This window comes from Volvox carteri (genome assembly GCF_000143455.1).
Source record: "Volvox carteri f. nagariensis unplaced genomic scaffold VOLCAscaffold_11, whole genome shotgun sequence".
In the NCBI taxonomy this organism is placed as follows: domain Eukaryota; kingdom Viridiplantae; phylum Chlorophyta; class Chlorophyceae; order Chlamydomonadales; family Volvocaceae; genus Volvox; species Volvox carteri.
The window spans coordinates 1,793,148-1,810,898 of record NW_003307554.1 but is presented as its reverse complement, the minus strand read 5'-3'; the positions used below and the strand labels follow the sequence as shown (position 1 = coordinate 1,810,898).

General features: G+C 58.6%; 3 protein-coding genes across 3 annotated transcripts; 2 read left to right on the top strand and 1 right to left on the bottom strand.

Moving 5' to 3' along the window:
• Positions 1-105: 105 nt before the first annotated feature.
• VOLCADRAFT_89200 (uncharacterized protein) lies at positions 106-4,411 on the top strand (the record flags this gene model as incomplete). Its single annotated transcript, XM_002948835.1, has 9 exons — positions 106-158; positions 534-585; positions 1,267-1,346; positions 1,581-1,630; positions 1,995-2,053; positions 2,421-2,591; positions 2,968-3,046; positions 3,620-3,700; positions 4,032-4,411. The coding sequence occupies 9 exons, from the start codon at positions 106-108 to the stop codon at positions 4,409-4,411; spliced, it is 1,005 nt and encodes a 334-aa protein (XP_002948881.1).
• A 963-nt stretch (positions 4,412-5,374) lies between these two features.
• On the bottom strand, positions 5,375-14,318 carry VOLCADRAFT_58521 (uncharacterized protein; the record flags this gene model as incomplete). Its single annotated transcript, XM_002948700.1, has 14 exons — positions 5,375-5,926; positions 6,277-6,423; positions 7,182-7,326; positions 7,574-7,701; positions 8,210-8,330; positions 8,930-9,006; positions 9,781-9,912; positions 10,897-11,106; positions 11,643-11,721; positions 12,307-12,434; positions 13,275-13,506; positions 13,632-13,741; positions 13,927-14,119; positions 14,203-14,318. Coding segments are annotated over 14 exons (2,370 nt in total), but the record flags the coding sequence as incomplete, so codon positions are not given.
• A 1,887-nt stretch (positions 14,319-16,205) lies between these two features.
• VOLCADRAFT_104076 (uncharacterized protein) lies at positions 16,206-17,720 on the top strand. The gene is made up of 5 exons (XM_002948834.1): positions 16,206-16,310; positions 16,505-16,559; positions 16,645-16,770; positions 16,917-17,022; positions 17,180-17,720. Exons 2-5 carry the CDS (start codon positions 16,507-16,509, stop codon positions 17,378-17,380), a joined length of 486 nt encoding a protein of 161 aa, XP_002948880.1. The 5' UTR covers positions 16,206-16,310; positions 16,505-16,506; the 3' UTR covers positions 17,381-17,720.
• Positions 17,721-17,751: the final 31 nt, after the last annotated feature.

Below are 17,751 nucleotides of genomic sequence, written 5' to 3'. Positions count from 1 at the left end.
CGTTGTTGACATTCTTCTGAATGCTTACGATTTCGGTGCCCTAGAATACATGAATGCACTGCTATAAGCTCACTTGTATCCGATGGCCTGAATTTCGGCTCTAAAATGAGTCCTGCCACACAACCCTGCGCCCTTGCACGCTCAACACGGAGCTTCAAGTAAGCACGTACACGAATGCATAACTCACGGGGCGTTGACTGAAAACCGCATAACGAAGCAAGTCGCATCTTACATAGCACTGCGTCTCATCCGACTGCACTGCCACACCTGGAGACGTCATGCCCTACATAACGCCCCCCTTCCCCCCTTCATCACACTATACCCCAACACGCCTATAGTGTCCACGACCCTCCCGCGCCAGCACCTGTACGGCGAATCATCAAGCTGGGCGGTGCAGCAATCACACACAAGTCCCAGCTGGAAACGCTGCAGCAAGATGTGCTGCGTCGCGTATGTGTATCACTCGCAAATGAAGGCCACTCCTCCTCCTCCTCCGCCTCCCCGTCCTCCTCCTCCTCCCCCTCCTCCTCCAGCGGCGGCAGTGACGGCGGCACTGTGCTGGTTCACGGCGCGGGATCCTTCGGGGTGCGTGGAAATCTGCAATGCACTGCTAAAGCCCGTCTGACCGCCTGCATGACCGCTTGCCCGTCTCGTTTGAGGCCAATGCGCTTCTCTCTCCCACTTAAATGACCTCGCTCACGCTATTTCACGTTATCTTAAACGCCAACGGAAGCTTCCGTTGAGGGTAAACCCTGAAAAAAACTTATCTTACTTTGGCTTTGTGCGGGCTCTCCCGTTTCGTTGAGAGCCCAGCTCGGATTCGAGCTCGCACTCACTCAGCCGCAACTGCTGGCCACTGGGATGTGGCGAGGTCGGTCGCGGTGTTCTTTGCCCAGCGCCACACGCCGCGCCGTGCCACAGCAGCGCCACGCCATATCCGGCGGTGCAGTACATGTGGGACGTCCGCTGGCTGGCTTTCGCGTTCCACAGCGGCGCTAGGCGAGGTGGCTCTCAAGAGGAGGAAAAGAGGAAATCTGGGAGCCGCAACGTATGGCTCCCGCTGCCCTCTCAACCATGCATTCCGCGTCATGCCGCCCTTTCACCCGTCCGCAATAATAGCACTCACAGCGCTGCGGGCGGTACCCTTCAAAAGGGTACCGCACCTCACGTCAGCAGCCTTACTAGGTACGGAAAAGCTGGTCAGGCACCAATCACGACACGCAACGCCCACCCCCCGTTTTCCCCCGGTGACACCTCCCCGCACAGCACCACCCAGCGTCCGAGTACGGCGTGGCCCGCGGTAACCTGAGCGACCCACGCGTGCGACTGGGCTTCACACTAACCAGGTCTGCAGCCCGGAGGACGCTTGCTTGAACGCCACCCCTGGCCCGTCTGGGCCGTGGGGTGCCTGTCTGTCCCTGTGCGCCCCGCCCTACTTGTCTATGTGGTGCCTCAATCCTTTTCATTTCTTCCACACCTCGTTCCGCCACCCCACACCCCAACGGCGGCCTTCCTGCCTGGGGACGGACGGTGGCTGGCATCAACCCACCAACTGGGGCGAGTCATCCTGCGTGGTGCAGGTCCTCTGTAACTCGGCTGAACGGCCTGGTCACGGGGGAGCTTGTGGCGGGTAAGGCGGGAGGCGGGAAGGAGGTGTGTATGTGTGTGTGTGTGTGTGTCTGTGCAGGGCAGCGGGCAGGGGCCCTCATCATCCTCTTAGCTGTGGCTCCTGTGCGGGCAGCCGCTGGCTGGTTGGTGGCTGGATGACGGGCTAGATGATGCTTGCCCCATTTGGAGCTTTTCCCGCCGGTCCAGTTTCTCGGGTCTCCCTTAACCCCTGAATGATTGATTGTATTTAGCTTGCGTGTATAGCTTGCTCCGAAACACCTCCCCCATCCTGCACCCATTCCCGTTCACTGCGCCGGGTTGTTGATCCGCTTGCTGGAACTAACGGGTCTCCCCCCGCGTCACTCCGCCCTCTCCGCCCCCTGAAGCTGGTATTACGGCAGTGGGCTTATCGCCTCTGGGTCTCTACACCACCTGTGGCCGTCAGGTAGAGGAGAGGTGTGGAACACGTCTGGTCCGCGTTTTGGGCGTTCGGCGCACCTCCGTTTGCTCACTCGCTGCCCCTAAGACCACCGCACGCGTGTCCGTGTTTGTGTTCGTGTCCGTGTTTCGAGTCATGCTGACAGGAACTCGCCACACACAGAACAGGAGCACAGTGTCACAGGCGGGGATAGTCTTGGTCGCCGTTCCGGGTCGATCCGATCACACAGGCCGTTGGAGTGTCCCACCCGTGTTGAAAAGTTGGTTCCCTATCCGGCAGGGAGGTTGTCAACCTCTGGTCTTGCCACACCAGCATTACCCTTTCCGCCGCCGCTGCTATGGCCGCCGCCACCGGTGAAAACGGCAACTTGCAGGTGCACAATTCGGGAGCCGCTGCTGTGGCAGATTGCTTGCGGGCAGGGCTGGTGCCCGTACTCCACGGGGACGCCGTACTGGACGAGCAGCTGGGTTGCACCATTCTCAGCGGCGATACGCTTGTTCGGGACCTGGCAGAACGGCTGAGACCGCAGTACGTCGTCTTCCTGGTGAGGTTGAGAAGCATTGGAAGGCCCGCACACGTGCACTCAGGACAGGGGATATCAATGCAGGTGGACTGGACAACCGCCTGCTCTTTTGGAATGGGCTCCGCGCGCCAAGGGGCTCATTAGGAGCTTCCTTGCTGTCGGGTTTGCCCCGACTTTGGGGGCCGGGGCTCGTTCGTGCCGTTGCTAGGTGGGTGGGCGACACATCTCCCACATGCGGCAATCCCCGCAGTAGTTATACCGGGCACCCCCGGTAACGGGGGGTGACCCTGCTGCTGCTGCTGCTGCTGCTGATGATGATGATGGTAATGATGGTAATGATGATGATAATGATGATGATGATAATTCCACAGCTGTCCCCTCATGTTTGCAAACGCAGACTAATGTCACGGGTGTGTACGACAGGCCGCCGGAGGAGGAGGGCGCGCGCCTGCTGCGCCGCATAGTCGTACGGAAAGGTACAGTACCGACATACGTATATGGTGGAGGGAATAAGCCCAGGATGCTGTTGCGGCCTGGCCTGGGCGGTGTTGAGCTCACCACAAGCCCAGTAGTACCCACCCCTTTGCGTGCCCCGCTCTCAGGCTCCCTCGTGGTCGCCGCACTGGTGCGAACCGGTGTCCTGTAGACTGTTGTCCAGGTCGCCTGATAGCGGCTGAGTACGTCCCGTTGCCGTTCGCGTAACAGGACCGAACTTGCGTCGCGTACAACGCAAGTATACTCTCCGCCTCTTCCCCTACGAGCCCGTTTTACCTCTCGCCGGGTCTGCTGACGGCGGGGAGGTGTAGGCGAGCATTCGCAGTTGTGCTGCGCTTGGTAGCTAGTTAGCAGCGATGCAGGAACTGGACCACACAGTGCGCAGTGCGCAGAACCGCCTCCTGGATTTTACGGCCATGGATTAGAAAGCAGCTGCTGCGAACCGGTGCATATTTGAAACGTCCCTGAATGCGCTGCATGTGAGAGCCTGCCGTGTGTGCCACTGGTCCGCTCACGGGTCCATATTGTCCCGTGCTGCCTGAACCGCCTCTCAGATGGTTCTTGGCGGGTTGCGGAGGCGGATGGCGGCGGTGAAGTGGACGTCCGGATGACTGCGGATGCACACGACGTGACAGGTGGGTTTGGGTTTTACGGGGACAGGCGTGGGGTGTTTCCGGGAGACCGTGTGGATTTTCAGCGGCCTCTTCTTCTGCCTCTTCATGTTGGGGGGTGTGTCTTAGGCTACTACTGCACGCGGCAGTTTGCTGGGGAGGGAGTCCGCCAACGTGGGGCCCAACTTCCTTTCGTAGGTGCACATCCAGCCAGATGACTGCAAGCAGGGCTCCCTGTGGCACAGGTTCTATTGCCCGGGCTGTCCATCTCCTGCTGCCGGTCGCAGCCCTCCGTAATGCTGTGGATGCCACCCCTGCTTGCGCGCCGCACTTTTCCTGGAGAGCCGCACCGCAGGCGGTATCGCGCTCAAGGTGGAGGAGGCCGCACGAGTGGCCCGACTTGGGGTGCCGGTCATCATCGCGAAGGCGGGCAGTGAGGATGGAGCCGCCGCATGCAGGCTGGGGCCGCAAGTCGCGGACGGCACCGCCACGAGTTCGGCGGGTTTGGCGGCTTCAGCGGTTTCGGAGCCTGGGTCAAGGTTGGGCCCCTTGGCCAGCTGCTTGCGGGATGGAGCGGAAGAAGAGGAAGGAGAGGAACAGAAGGTTGCTGGTGAGTGCGCAGCTGCGAGCCAGGGCCCACAGAGCGCCCGGACGTGGCGGGGGACGCTGGTGGTGCTCGAAGACGATGAATGCGAGGATACAGGGGGTACTGCCCAGGTCCCCCGGGTTTTGTAGTGACGGGTCTGCATGGCAGGATGCCTCGCCAAGGCACACGGGAGGAGTTGGGGGCGTTGGGGGCTGGCGGCAATGGCCTTACTGGGGTCTGGTGCCGTGATTTGCGTTATGAAGGTGTAGCATTGTCTGTCTGTCTGTCTGTCTGTCTGTCTGTCTGCCTGTCTGTCTGTCTGTCTGCCTGTCTGTCTGTCTGTTTGCGGGTCGTGAGACACGTGCATCTGAAATGGAGGGGTGAAATGGGCTGTATTGATTAAGGCGGTCGGAGCCCTGGTTCGGAGGGGCCACAGCGGCAACCGACTAGGTTGCATATGTGGATGCCGTGCCAGGCGATTAGGTAATGGATTAGGATTACGTTGTACCCGAGAACAATTCATTCTGCATGGATCAAGAGAGGGGTGCCAGACTGGTATCTATGACAATAGATTGATGCAATGCCGCTGCGAGTTCAACCGGAGCCTCCCCCGAACCACCAATCGATCATTTTCGTACGTTTATTCGCTCGGTTGCCATGTAAGCTTCCTACCATAAATTGGGAGGTCAGGTTTGGTGTACTGCTATGGCAGGTACACCCGACCTTTGTGCAAATAAGGGGATACACCCGCTCCTCAAACGCACCAGCCACAAAGCAACACCCAGCTGCAGGGCCCCCAGCATACAATTACTCGGAAGGTCGCACCAGCAGCTGCAACCTACCCCGTATGCACATATATAGACCCAACGCAGCCTCCTCTCCAAGCGCATCTCGATGCGCTTAGCACCTAGCCAGTAATACGCCAGCTCATCACACTAAATCTTAGCAGCCAGGATGCCACCCGCCAAATCCGGCGCAAACATAGCCAGCATACGGGTGAAAAAGCTGCCGCAATCCTTATTACAACCTCCACCTGCCTACGAGCACACGCGATCCACATAACTAGCGAAGGTATCGAGGCAACCCTTCCACACGCACATACATCCCAAAGGCTAGTAATCCTGTGCCATAATCAGCGTCACCAGAGCTGTCCAACCCGTAAAAGGGTGGCTGCTGATCCCGCGTCCCGTCTCGTCGTCGTACTGCTCGTACAGGTAGCCGTTACGCTTGTAGTTCTCTACCAAAGTCTTTAGTAACCGCAATCTCAGCTCGTCATGTGCGGCAGCCGCGACTCGGCCCACCTCGCTGCCGCTGCCAGCTGTTTTCGCGTAGTACGACAGGGAGCGCAGCACCAGGTAATTCATGTTGACCCAGATCTGGCCGCGCCAGTACGGCGGGTCGTCCGCTGTATTGCGCTTCTTGTACAACGACGCGGTGGTCGCCAGCGAACGCAGTCCGTGAGGGCTCCATAGTAATGCAGGGTCCTGCAGCAGTTGCAGCTGCTGGAGGGTCAGTTCAGCGGCCGCCGGGTCGTTATCATCAGCGCTTGTACTGGTGCCCGTGGGGAGGAGCTTCATGATGAGAGGGAACAGGGAGACGTAGCCGAACTGGGGCACGAACTGGGGGGTCGGGGGGGTGCTGGTGACGCGCTGCGAGACGCTCTGCTGCTGCGGCGGCTGACCGTTGGCGCCCGGCACTGTGATGACCTACAGCGGGGCGCGGCGGGAAGGGGGTCGGGTTGGGGGTTCGGGTAGGGCGGGCTGGGGCGGGGGACGGGAGGGGTTCGGGCTGGGGCGGGGGAGGGCTGGAAAGGGACAGACAGCGGTGAAAATCACACGTGCGGAGGGAGAGAAACAGCAACAGCAGCGATGGTTTCGACGCAGCCATCTCGAGCAAACGGCTCTAATCGTCCACTGGCAGCCCCAGAGCCCCAGCTCAGCATGCGCAAGCCGACCCGCCGTGTCTTCAGTTCCCTACTTCCCTGCCCTTGCCTCCCTCCCTCTCACTGACGAACAGACAGGATCCGCTCCCTTACCCTCCGGCCCAGGTGCACGTCCTCGGTGTGCATGCCCCAGTCCGCGAAGCGACCGAGCGTCGAATCAAAATGCAACCGCTGCAGCTCGCCCCGGTCGGATAGTGACGCGGCGGCGGCACGGTAACGCTCTACGATACGGCCTGGGAGGCCCAACGAGGAGCCAATGTCGTACATGGCCTGTATCGACAGGCAGGCCAACCAAGACGGAAAGCAGGCAAAAAGGTATGCGCGTGTGCGCTAAAGGATACTAGCTTATGCGAGGTGCGGAGCGTGCGTGGTTGGACCACCTGAACATGTGACCCGGTAAGCCCGCCCCTCGTCCGGCGCCATAACAGGGAGGTACTTGGGGGTGCGGAGCGAGAGCGAGTTCTCACCAGCTGCGGTGTGGGTATATGTGATTACGGAAGTGACGCATGTGGGTGGCCTTCCGGGTCTGCAGCTTTCAACATGTGTGTCAATGCGTGGATGTGGATCTGGATGTGGATCTGGATGTGGATGGCGCAAGGCGTCGCCACGCAGCCACACAGCTACCGGGCACCAGGAGGGCCTATGTCCTACGGCGCAACACTCCGCCATCCCCAAGGACAAGAAGGAAGCATCTGCCTCTCCCGGCCCCGGGGGGGGTCTACTGTCTAGCCTATCCCAAACAGCTACCGCCCCGTCCTAGCTTTCCTTAAGTCCAACAGCAACGCACTAGAGCAGACGAACACGTATCCCTAGCGGCGCGGCGAAGGGCACTCCAATCTCTTCCTCCACCCTTCGCCACCCCCGAATACACACACACACACGCGCACCACGCACAGATACACACACGGACCCGGACATGTACAGACATACATATATGGGCACGCGTATCTACACATACACAGGCAAAACACACGTACCTGTGAGGCCAGCGCCATCCAGCACCTCAGGTCCAGGTGGCGCTCCGAGTCGTCTGGGTGGCTGGCGCGCGGGTAGTCATCCAGACCGCTGGTCAGGGTCTTGGGGTTGAGCTCGCCCGCAGCCAGGGGGTCACGACCATGCCACCTGGTCACGTGGCAGCAGCGATGATGTGTGGTGGTGATGGTGGCGTGACGGTGGTGGTGGTGGTGGGTGATGGTGGCGGAACCAAGCCAGGGTTGGGCGCACACGGGCCAGCGGGAAGAGTTGAGGTCGCAAACACACCGGGGTGGGGTGGGGTGGGGGAGCGCGAGGCAGGGCAGGACACAGAGGTGGTTGCTGTGACGATGGGGTGGTGATGTGATAGTTATATTCCTCGCACTCGCACTCGCACCGGTAGCTGGTGGGCAGCGGCCCCGCTTGCGTTACATTGAACCACCGGTACCAGGCCTCCAGACGCGGCCAGGCACGGCGCAGGAAGGCCGACACGCGCTGCAGCTCCTCCTCCTCCTCCTGCTCCTCCTTCACGTCCACCACCGCACCATCAACCCGCGGAGCGCGACCTTTACATTGGAGGAGAGTTGGGAGTGGTGTCACACCGAGGAGTAAAGTTAGCCGTGCTCCTGGCAGCGTGTGGGCCTCTTCTGTCCCCAAGAACACAACCCACCCTCTTCCTGCCTCCATGACAGCATGTGGTGGTGGCACCCTGGCTCGCGTCATCGCCACAGCAGTAGCGCCACATGCAGCTCCTAGCTGCAGCTGCTCCTATTTTCGTCCCTTTCCTCTTTCGCGTTGTGGACGCCCCACACGCCGCACACGTCTCCTTCCAACGGGCACCATCACACCCTCTACTTCTGGGCCGCTGAGTGGCTTTCCTGTCCCATCCCCTTACCCCACCTCACCTCCACAGGGTACAGGGCACCCAGACATCCCAGTCCCACTCGCAGTCCACTCCCATTGGCCGCAGTCCAGTGCAGCAGCCCAAGCCCCAACCGCCAGTCCCAACCTCTCGCTCACCTGCGGCCTGCACCAGCTGCGAGGCCATCTTGGCGATGGGCAGAAACAGCGACGGCGGATTGGCGTGGTTGGGGTTCTGCACCACGAACTCGGCGGGCACCCGCGTGCGCGCTTCCTCCCCGAGGATCTGCTCCCTGCACACACAGGGGCACGTGGGGCAGGCAGGTGCGGGAAAGTGGGGAAATGCATCAGCTGGGACACCAACTAGGTGCACACACACATACATACATACATACATACATACATACATACATACATACATACACATACACCGATGGCAGGATGGAGACAACTGAGGCGGAAGTCCATGGTGAATTGGGAAGTGGGGCGGGAGGGCCCAGTACCAGCTAGAGGGCTGGCAAGGGGGAGGGGAGGGGAGGGGAGTATGTCGCGGCAACCCCCGCCGGGGTACACACACGGCGGCGTGTAGAGCGAGTCCGTGTCAGCTTGCGTGCAGGGCACCAACCGGAAAAGAGAAAGGACCCAGCTGTACGAAAGTCTTCCACTCCTACTGGCTCTTTCCCCCCTCCCCCCTCCCTTTCCCCCTTCCCGCGCACCCGGGCTTTCCCCCCAACAGGCCGCATCCGCCCTCACCAACCGCCAGTCCACAAAAAGCGCTATACCCCTAAAGGTCATGTCCCCAATGGCCCACAAGTCACAGCGAAGTACTCCCCCAAGGGGGGGAGTCATTCCCTTAAGTTCCGGTCTTCTTGCCACCCACTACCGGCCCCACCGGGGTATCCAGCCGTGGGCGTTCATGAGGTCCAGCCAGTGCGCTATCATGTCCCGACAGAGCTGCGGATCCCACCTCTGCAAAAGGGGGGAGGGGGATCGTATGCGGGTAAATCAGGAATGAACTACCGGCGTCTGGGGGACAACTGCTTAGGAGGGGGCAGAGGCCCCTCGCGCCCCTCTCCCGTCCGAGGGAGAGAGCTTAGGCGGTCTTTCCGTTGGGCCTGGGCAGCAGCCCCTGGCCAGTGTCAGGCCCGGCCGGATACTTATTAATCTTCACACACATACGCACACACACACATACAGACACACACAGAGAAACAAACACACGCGTGCGCAGGAACACGCACGCACTTCTCCCTCCTCAGTTTATTTCTACACACACACATACACATACACATACACATACACATACACATACAAATGAATTGACAGGCGGAGGGGGAGGGGAACGGGGACGGAGGAGCGGGTGGGGACGCACAGGGGGCGCGGGAGCTCTAAACGGAGTTGACCCCATCCCTTTCTCTCCAAGCAAGGAAAGCCTCGTCACACACGGCCCATCTGCGCTGCAGATGTGGCTCTCGGAGCCACCACCCAGCCGGGCCACCCTTGTGTGTGATCATCCCGGGCAGCCACCGGTAGTCCCCCGCGGCCTTTCCCAAGCCCCCACGAACACGAACACACACACAGAAACCCCCGCGAACACACACACACACACACTCGTGAGGTGAACCCTCCTCGCACTCGTCCATCGGGGTCTGTCTGTCCGCCTTCCTCAGCCCCTCTAGCCCTCCAGCCCCGAATCCTTTCCCTCAGGACACGCACATGCACCCTCCCTCCCCCCGCACCCACCTGCACCAGCAGCTGATGGAAGCCCTCGTCCCAAAGGAAACCCCGCGGGAAGAAGCTGCGACTGGGTACAGCCGTGAAGAGTGGGGCGGGCCAGTACTGCCGGGGCTCGGAGCCGGGGGGATCAGTGCGCACCTGCAAACGTGGGGAAGCAGAACCACCACCACCACCACCACCACCACCAGGGCGACGCGGTAATCAAGGCTTCCAAAAAGGAAGGTGGTGGGGTTACGAGTGCCGAGGAAAGTTGAGGGAAGAAGGAAAAGAGGGAACGAGAGGGCTGTGCAGCAAGGTCCGTTGCTGATTAGTTGATTTGCCGCATTCGCACCACTGTGAGTTCCCCCACCTGCATGTGCATGTGCAGCATCTGAGTGCTGGATGTTGGCCTCGAAGTACAGAGGGCTAGCCAGCGATATCCCAACACTTACGGAGCTGGTAGCCCACCTGGGAAGACATCCAGCCACCCCCACCCATGTCAACCCCACCCTCCGCGCACTCCGGCCATTCTGCAGATTCGGTTTCATGATTACCGCCCGCCTAGTCCGTCCATCCGTCCGTCCATCAGCCAGCTTTGTGCTGCAGATTCAAACCCCCCTGTATCACCTCCCCATGCGCCCCTCCCACCTCCACTAAACACACATACACACAGCTTGTTGTCGGATCGCACGCGCTGTGGTAGCGTAACCCTTTTGTCACTTTGTAGTTTAGGGAGTATAGGAAAATAGGTCTATAGGTTCTTCCTGTCTAGTGGGGACTTTAGGTGCCCTTGCTTTCTGTGTGGTCAGTTCTAGCTACCCACCACCTAGTCGCCCTCCGCCACTGCAGCGCCTCCGCTTACTTCTACAGGCTCTTGACATCACTCGTCTAATCAACATCTACAAAAGTCAAGCTGCGTCTACAGCTTCATTAGAAATATTAACACGTCGTTGGATAACGGAGCTTTATTCGGTGAAAAACGTTATTCGTGTACCGCCATCGGCATTACCCTCATCACGCCTCAGAATATTAAAACACACACACACACAAGCATACAAGCACAGCCAACAGCACGTCCATCCGCCGCGCGCTGCGTCCTATTGGGACTCCCCCGTTCCAAACGAGAAACCGGCCGAAATCAACCCACCCACCCATCCGGCGCTTTGCTATTGCTAACACCACCCACCCACCCACCAGCGAGCTGCCGTAGAAGTACCCCACACTGCCCAGCAGGTTGGACAGGGCGGCGCGGGACACCTCTAGAGCGCCATCCGGCAGGGAGCCCTCGCCGCCCTCCGAGGTCACGGTCCGACCGCCGGACAGGGGCGCGCGCAAACCGGACCCGAAGACGCGCTCAAACCTACACCGCAGGGGCCCAGGGTGATGCGTCTGCGGCCGTCTCGATTCGTGTGGTCAGATGGCCCCCGATGGCCTCTTGTTTTCCCGATGGTCTCCATGGCGTGCTGTGTGTGTGTGTGGACCAGACAGGGGGGTCCCAGCCGGCTTGCGGGACACTCAACAGCCACGTAGCCAAGCTGGGCGATGGACGCGCGCTCTCGCGCGCTTGTGTGTGTGTGTGTATGTGTGTAAGGCTATGTTGCACTTTGGCAGTTTTGACGTGTATCCTTCAGCGGCGCTCACGGCTTCGTTGCATTGGGATCATGCATGCGTGCGAGGTCACACACGCAGCGCAGCTGCACGGCACACACGGGATTACCGCGGCGTAGGTGCTGGCGTGGACCTCCGCATCCGCGTCCTATGCATGCTTATGAACCCCCCCTCCCTTCCGCCTCCCTTGCACACACACAGGCAAACCCCTTGGCGGCCCCTTTCCCTTCTTTCCCCCCACAGCAGCAGCAGCAGCACAGCCCCGGAGCAGCCAGCAGCACTCGCCTCTGGTCGAACTCCGCCTGCTTGGCCGCCAGGGCTTCACTCAGACCGGAGCCAAGCAGTGGTCCCAAGCGATCACTCCAGTCATCCGACCCGCCTGGGGTGGGAAAGAGGTAAAGAGGCAAACAGAACCGGCTGACCGCCCAGAGGGTGGGTAGGTAGGTAGGTAGGTAGGTAGGTAGGGGTTTTCAGGGTTGGAAAAATCAAAAGGAGGCAGCATGCCGCACGTGAGTCTCAAGGATATGGCGATGCGGATGGAAATGGAAGTGGGGGTGGGGATGGGGATGTGCGGAGGGCTGGAAAGTGGAAAGAGGAGACCGGTCGCCAGGGCAGCCCAAGAGGGGCCCAAGCCATGGAACACGGAGCGGTCATATGGCGGCCGCGCGGCGACTGGCGAGGTCAAGGCCACTGCTGGGGGGACCCCGAAGGGAGGAAGATGGGCGCAGTGGATCGTCGCGCGAGCAGCACACAGAGTGCACGTGACTTCAGAGCAACAGAGGCCTTTTTGAGCCTCCTAGCCTCCCTTCCGCGCCCCTGCCGCGACCAGGCGACTGGGGGCCCACATTACCCAACTCCTCTCCTTCCCGAGCAGACACCTAAGTCACGGGGCATCGTTTTCCGGCCCCAACCCTCCCTGGCCCCCAGCCCCTGTCAGCCCGGCACCCGCCTGCGCTGCTCGTGAAGGCGAAGTCCACTGCGGACGGCAGGACGCAGGTCACCTGGAACAAGGCCAGGTCCGCAGAGGTGGTGGCGCCGTTGGGAAGGTACAGCCGGAACCGGTTGCTGCTGGGCTGCCTGCGGTGGCGCCGTCGTCGGCGATGCGATGGGATGATGTCGGCGACTTCGTGCAACCCACCACATGGCCCGCGGCGAAAGATGTGGCACAGAACTCGTTATGAGGGAAGGCATAGTGCACGTGTCATCAGCAGGAAGCATAGGACCCGCATCCCTCACCCTCACCTCGAGGATGGCAACCGCCCGGTGCCATCGACATCGCCGGGGCCGTTCTCTTTCGTTAGTGCGGGTGAATGCATCTGGTTGTGAAGATGGCTCAACCCCCCGCCAGCCAAGCGCCCTTCGCCCCACTTCCACATGTGTGCAACCGACCCGTTAACCTTAGCATAGGCCCTGCTCGTGCTCACTACCTTACCATAGAAGCCGTCCGTCCCTTGCCCCGTGGCTACACCCTACCCACTACCTCCGTTCCGCCCTCGCTGACTCCGCCCTGTCCTCCAAACCCACCAGAAACACTCCTCCAACTCCTCCGCCTCCTCCTTGCATCCCCGGGCCCCCCCCTGCATGCCCACCTCTCCAGTCGCTCATACATCGTTGACAGCATGAGCTCCTTAATGCGCAACAAGTAGTTCTTGTGCTCCATCCCCAGGCTGAGGTAATCCAGACGACAGCCACGGCTGCGGCTGTTGGAGACCGCGGCTGCAGCCGGAGGAGAAGCAAGCATGTTATGAAAAGGTAGACACGCTAATCTATCGCAAACAGATATCCTCCTCCCTCCCCAAGGAGCCAGCTGCTTTCCCCTTCCCGTCCCCAACACCCCTTTCCAGCTTACGATCCGGTTCCAGCTTACCGCGGTGGTCAGTGGTACTGACCACGGTGTCATCAATTCCCCCTACCCGCGGACGTTCCTCACCATCGGTGGTCTCCATGGCATGCAGGGCCAATCTAGCGCCGCTCCGCCCGAGCGCACTACTGGCCCCGGTCAACAGAGTGGCGGGACCGCTGCGCAGGTCCGCCACCTCACCATCAGGGAGGACCTGCGGGAGGCAGGGGGAATGGGGGAAATGTGAAGGGGAGGAGCACGAACCGCCAAAGGGCGATGCACATGCAACTCCCGCCGTCCGCACCCTCACGAGATTCCCCTGGGTGCGGGGACACCCGAGACTCTTGCGGATTTGTCATACATGCGTGATGTACGGAAGGCGAAACCCACCTGCCATGGCTCCCGTGGGGTGTCTTCGTCGCCTAGGTACATAACAATGCTGATGCGGCGTCGCCGTGGAGGCGTACCCGCGGTACGTGCTAGCTGCAGACGTACGGACCAGTCACCTCCGGGACCGGACTCTGGACTAAAGGATTTCAACTACAGGGCAGGGGATGGCACGGGAGGGGGGGGTCTTACACAGGCCTGCATTACGAGAGGCCGGGTCCAGTTGGGCGGCTGTGAGGGTGCCAGCGCCGGCCTTGCCGTTGCCTCCCGAGTGTAGTGAATGACCTAGAGACACCCCAGGAGCGTGGCAAGGCCTGCCAATGACTGGTGCGGCTCACCATAGATAAAGTAATGTTATATTCCCCGTCAATAAGCTCCTGAGTGCCGTACAGCCGGCCGTCATGCCGCTTCCAACCGTACGTGGTCAGTCCGTCTCCCTGGCTCGCTTCGTGCCGTGCGCGCATTTGGTTTAGCGTGTTGGGGTCGTCAGGATCAAACCACAACAGCCCGGAAAGAAGCGCCTTTGGTGTTCTGCACGGGGTTCAGCTGGCATCATCGCGTCCGCCAGCACGATGCTGGTCGTGATCAGTAGATTACTGGCAAGCGGCTCCTACCTTGTGCGCATCCCGAAATACAGTCCTGATCTGTAGCTACCCCACAACAATCGATCTTTGTAGGATGCATCGAACTCCCGGAGTTCCGTAAGCTTTGGCGCCTTCAATGGTGAAAGAACCTGAGGCTTAAAGTGATCACGCCCTCTGTACGCGAAGTATGACGCAGCAAAGGCTACCAATATTGCTGTCAGGAGAATTTGGACGGAGAAACCTCCTTTCCCTGCAATGAACGGCGCGATTACGATGCTATAACCTATTTCATGAATGATATCGTTACGTACCCTTTGATTTGACACCCTTGCCAGGCGCCATGCCGCCGGCCGGGGATACTCAATATGCACGAACGAAACGTAATCTGTGTGCTCAATTGACGGTCATAGTTCGTAGTAACTTCGGCCTTGGCACCCAGGTGTCGCTAGGGTGTTTAAGCATTCCTCAGCTACTGCTTACTCATCTGGCGTTAAGCCATTTGCGGTACTGGTATCCTATGCCACTCATTTTGAGTAAAAGCGTGCCTCCAGTCTTTTGGAAGGAAATGAGCACTCTTAAGTTCGGAACGCACTTGCCCATTCTACTTCATGAAATGCACACCGTGCACCTCCTATGTCTAATTCCTGGTAGGCACTGCTGCCGTGTTTAATCCTAGGCCATTTCCTCCAGGAGTGGTATGCAGAGGGTTGGCATACGCGCAACGTTTAGCTGCTCCTCTACTGTCTCCGTGACAACCCAAGGGTCGCATCAAGAACGTCTAGCCAGCCGCTTTCGCGATAGGCGGCGAGGATCTTGGTCACAAAGTGCAGAGCTTGCATCTTCAGGATGAGTCCTTGCCCTCCACAAGAGTACGGCTAATGCTGATTGGTACTGTGTCGTCCGTCAGGACGGAGCAAGTACGGCGAGGTTTCAGTCTTTCAGGGAAGCGCTTTCCTTAACTTCACGGGGGCACCTTTACGGCGCCCTGCATGTCGTGAGCACCCCGGGGGGCTGTCCCAGTCTGCGAACCCTGTTCACACTCTGTTCCTTGTTTCAGCTTGCGCGGCGCTATGTCTCAATTACTTGTCCCCTGGGTGGCCACGACGTGCGGGAACTCCAAGGTTGGCATCAATGTCAGTCGGCGGAAACAAAATTCTCATAAGAAGTCCATTTCCGGACGAGACGAGAAGATGGGGAGAAGGATATGGTATCGACCATCACTTTTTCGGCAAGATACGGTACCATGCCGCGCTCCACGGCTTCAGCTTGGAAAGTCCAGAACAATGACAGGGTGTGGACAGAAGTAATAGGGGAAGGAGGAGGACATGCTGGTTCGTGGAGATTACAACTTCGCATAATAGCAAGCCGGCGGCGTCCAAAGACGCAATATATCATATTCAAGCACATGCTACCTGGGGCAATATTTGCGTAGCCGCCCAAGGGGATGGGCACTGCAAGTGCGCAAGTTGGATGGACAGAACGTTTCCGTGCACAGCCATCGTTGCCATCCTACTTTCCAGCTGTACCCATGACACGTCGCGTGCTGCATTTGGAAGCTCTCGGAACGCGCACGTCCTCCTAGCCTTGTGCCGTCTGTTGTAAGGATAGAGGAGGCATGATGCTACCATGCAAATGCACACAACACACCGGTAAAGATGCAGTGGCGCTGCAAGTTCTGAAATAACGGGACAGCATGGGGACGACAACATAGAACAATTTGTGAGGAGGTCCACATTCAGACCTATCATTCGCTACTGTTACGGCTAAACCGACTTAGAAGGGTCTCTATAGCTGACTTGATCACATATGCTCTACAAGCCGTCAACGTCGTCTAGTGATTACGCGACTCACGCATCCAAAACTTTTGCCCCTCTAACTTCCGCTATATGCAGGCACGCTTAGGAAATAGCTACATGTATTCTTCAAGGTACGGTAGTTTTTGTGCTCTCAACAGGTTCCGAAATCTGTACGGCCAAAATTCAACTTAGCAGTTCAGCTTGCTCCGCTTCCTTCCAGCAGTATAAAACGTTCCTAAAAGTTGTGTCTGATATACAGTCTTTCCTATTCTTGACGACTGGGACTTATTGACAGGGAAAACGACCTACCTTTGACCCCGGTCAACAACAACCAAGCACCAGGTGGGAAGCCTCATGGACTGCTAAGACGTGATTTAGAATTGCAACATTTGTTTCAGAAATTCATGTTTAATAAATGTTACGCATTGCTTCAAGGTTGCAGTTTCCGCGCCTTTGCCTTTTACCATGGACGGACAATCTGAACGCAAGGTTGACAATGAGCTTATTCCCAACCCTTTGCCGCTTATCATGAACAGGAATGGCCGCAAACTCCGTTATCCTCGGCCTTACGGCTCTTGTGTTCTGCACTTGGTGAGAGCGCTGTCCATGGCTCTAGCGTGGTCGACTAAGTGATACGCAGGGATTGACAGGTCATTTTGTTGTCAAATGTGAACAGGGCTGTCAGCCTTGCTGGCATTGCATCTGTTCAGCAACAATGCGCTGTTGGATGGTCCGGTATACTGAGCGGCGTCAACGGTCTGTCTGCTGGGCTATCATGCATGAAGCTCTTCCGCTACTACTGGTAAGTTTCGCCCAAGATGGATACATCTCGTCCTCATTGCTGTCTATCTTGCACATCTTAACTCTAGAAGGACTACCTCCAGGACGCTTATCTGATACTATCCCTGTGGAACTTCGACCTGCTTGCGAACGCGCCTATCCGGACAGGTTCATTATCTGCCTCGAGTTCGTCCTCATCGTTGGCTTGGGCGCCTCCCTGGCTAGCAACGCCCTTGCGAAGACTCGCCTGTCTTGGCTGGGCCTGTTCGCAGTCGTAAGTGCTTGTGATATTCATGACACAGCCTCTCCTATCAGGCAGCCTTCCTAGTGTAGTTCATGTTATCCCATAATGCAAACGCAATTCTGTAGCGCAATGACACACGCCTAACCTGTCGTGCCTTACCGCCTACTTGCCATATTTCCACCCACAGGCCACCCTGCTGTACATCCAGACCACGGACACCTTCCTGACTCTGGAGTCCATCACTGACGACGCATCTGGCTCCATCAAGCACCGCGTACGCACCATGGTTGCTGGCTCCATCATGACCGCCACCGTGAACGCTATCCTGATCGTTGCCCTGGGCACCTCCCCCGCTTCCGAGGAGGCTGCCGCCGCTACCAAGATCTAAGCCTAATTTGAACGATTAACTAGGTGCCATATAGGAGCTATGTACATAACGCTGTACATAACAGAATGATGATAGTATAGTAGCCTGTCAATTGCAGGTCATCCTAGAGTCATGTGGGTTGCATTGATGTTGATCTAGTGCGATGAGACTCTGTTTCCTCCACAGTAGCCACGCGCAGATATGCCAAGCTCTAGTTGATCACATCGTTGCGTCATTACCGCTTTCTACGCGATCTTGCTCCATAGCAATCACCGACGTTCTGATCCGTCAAAGTAGACACTCGATAAACGAACGTTGGTGTACACGCTCCGTAACTGTAATTGCAACTGCATAGACGACCCATCTCTTTCAGTATCGTCATAATCATCGTT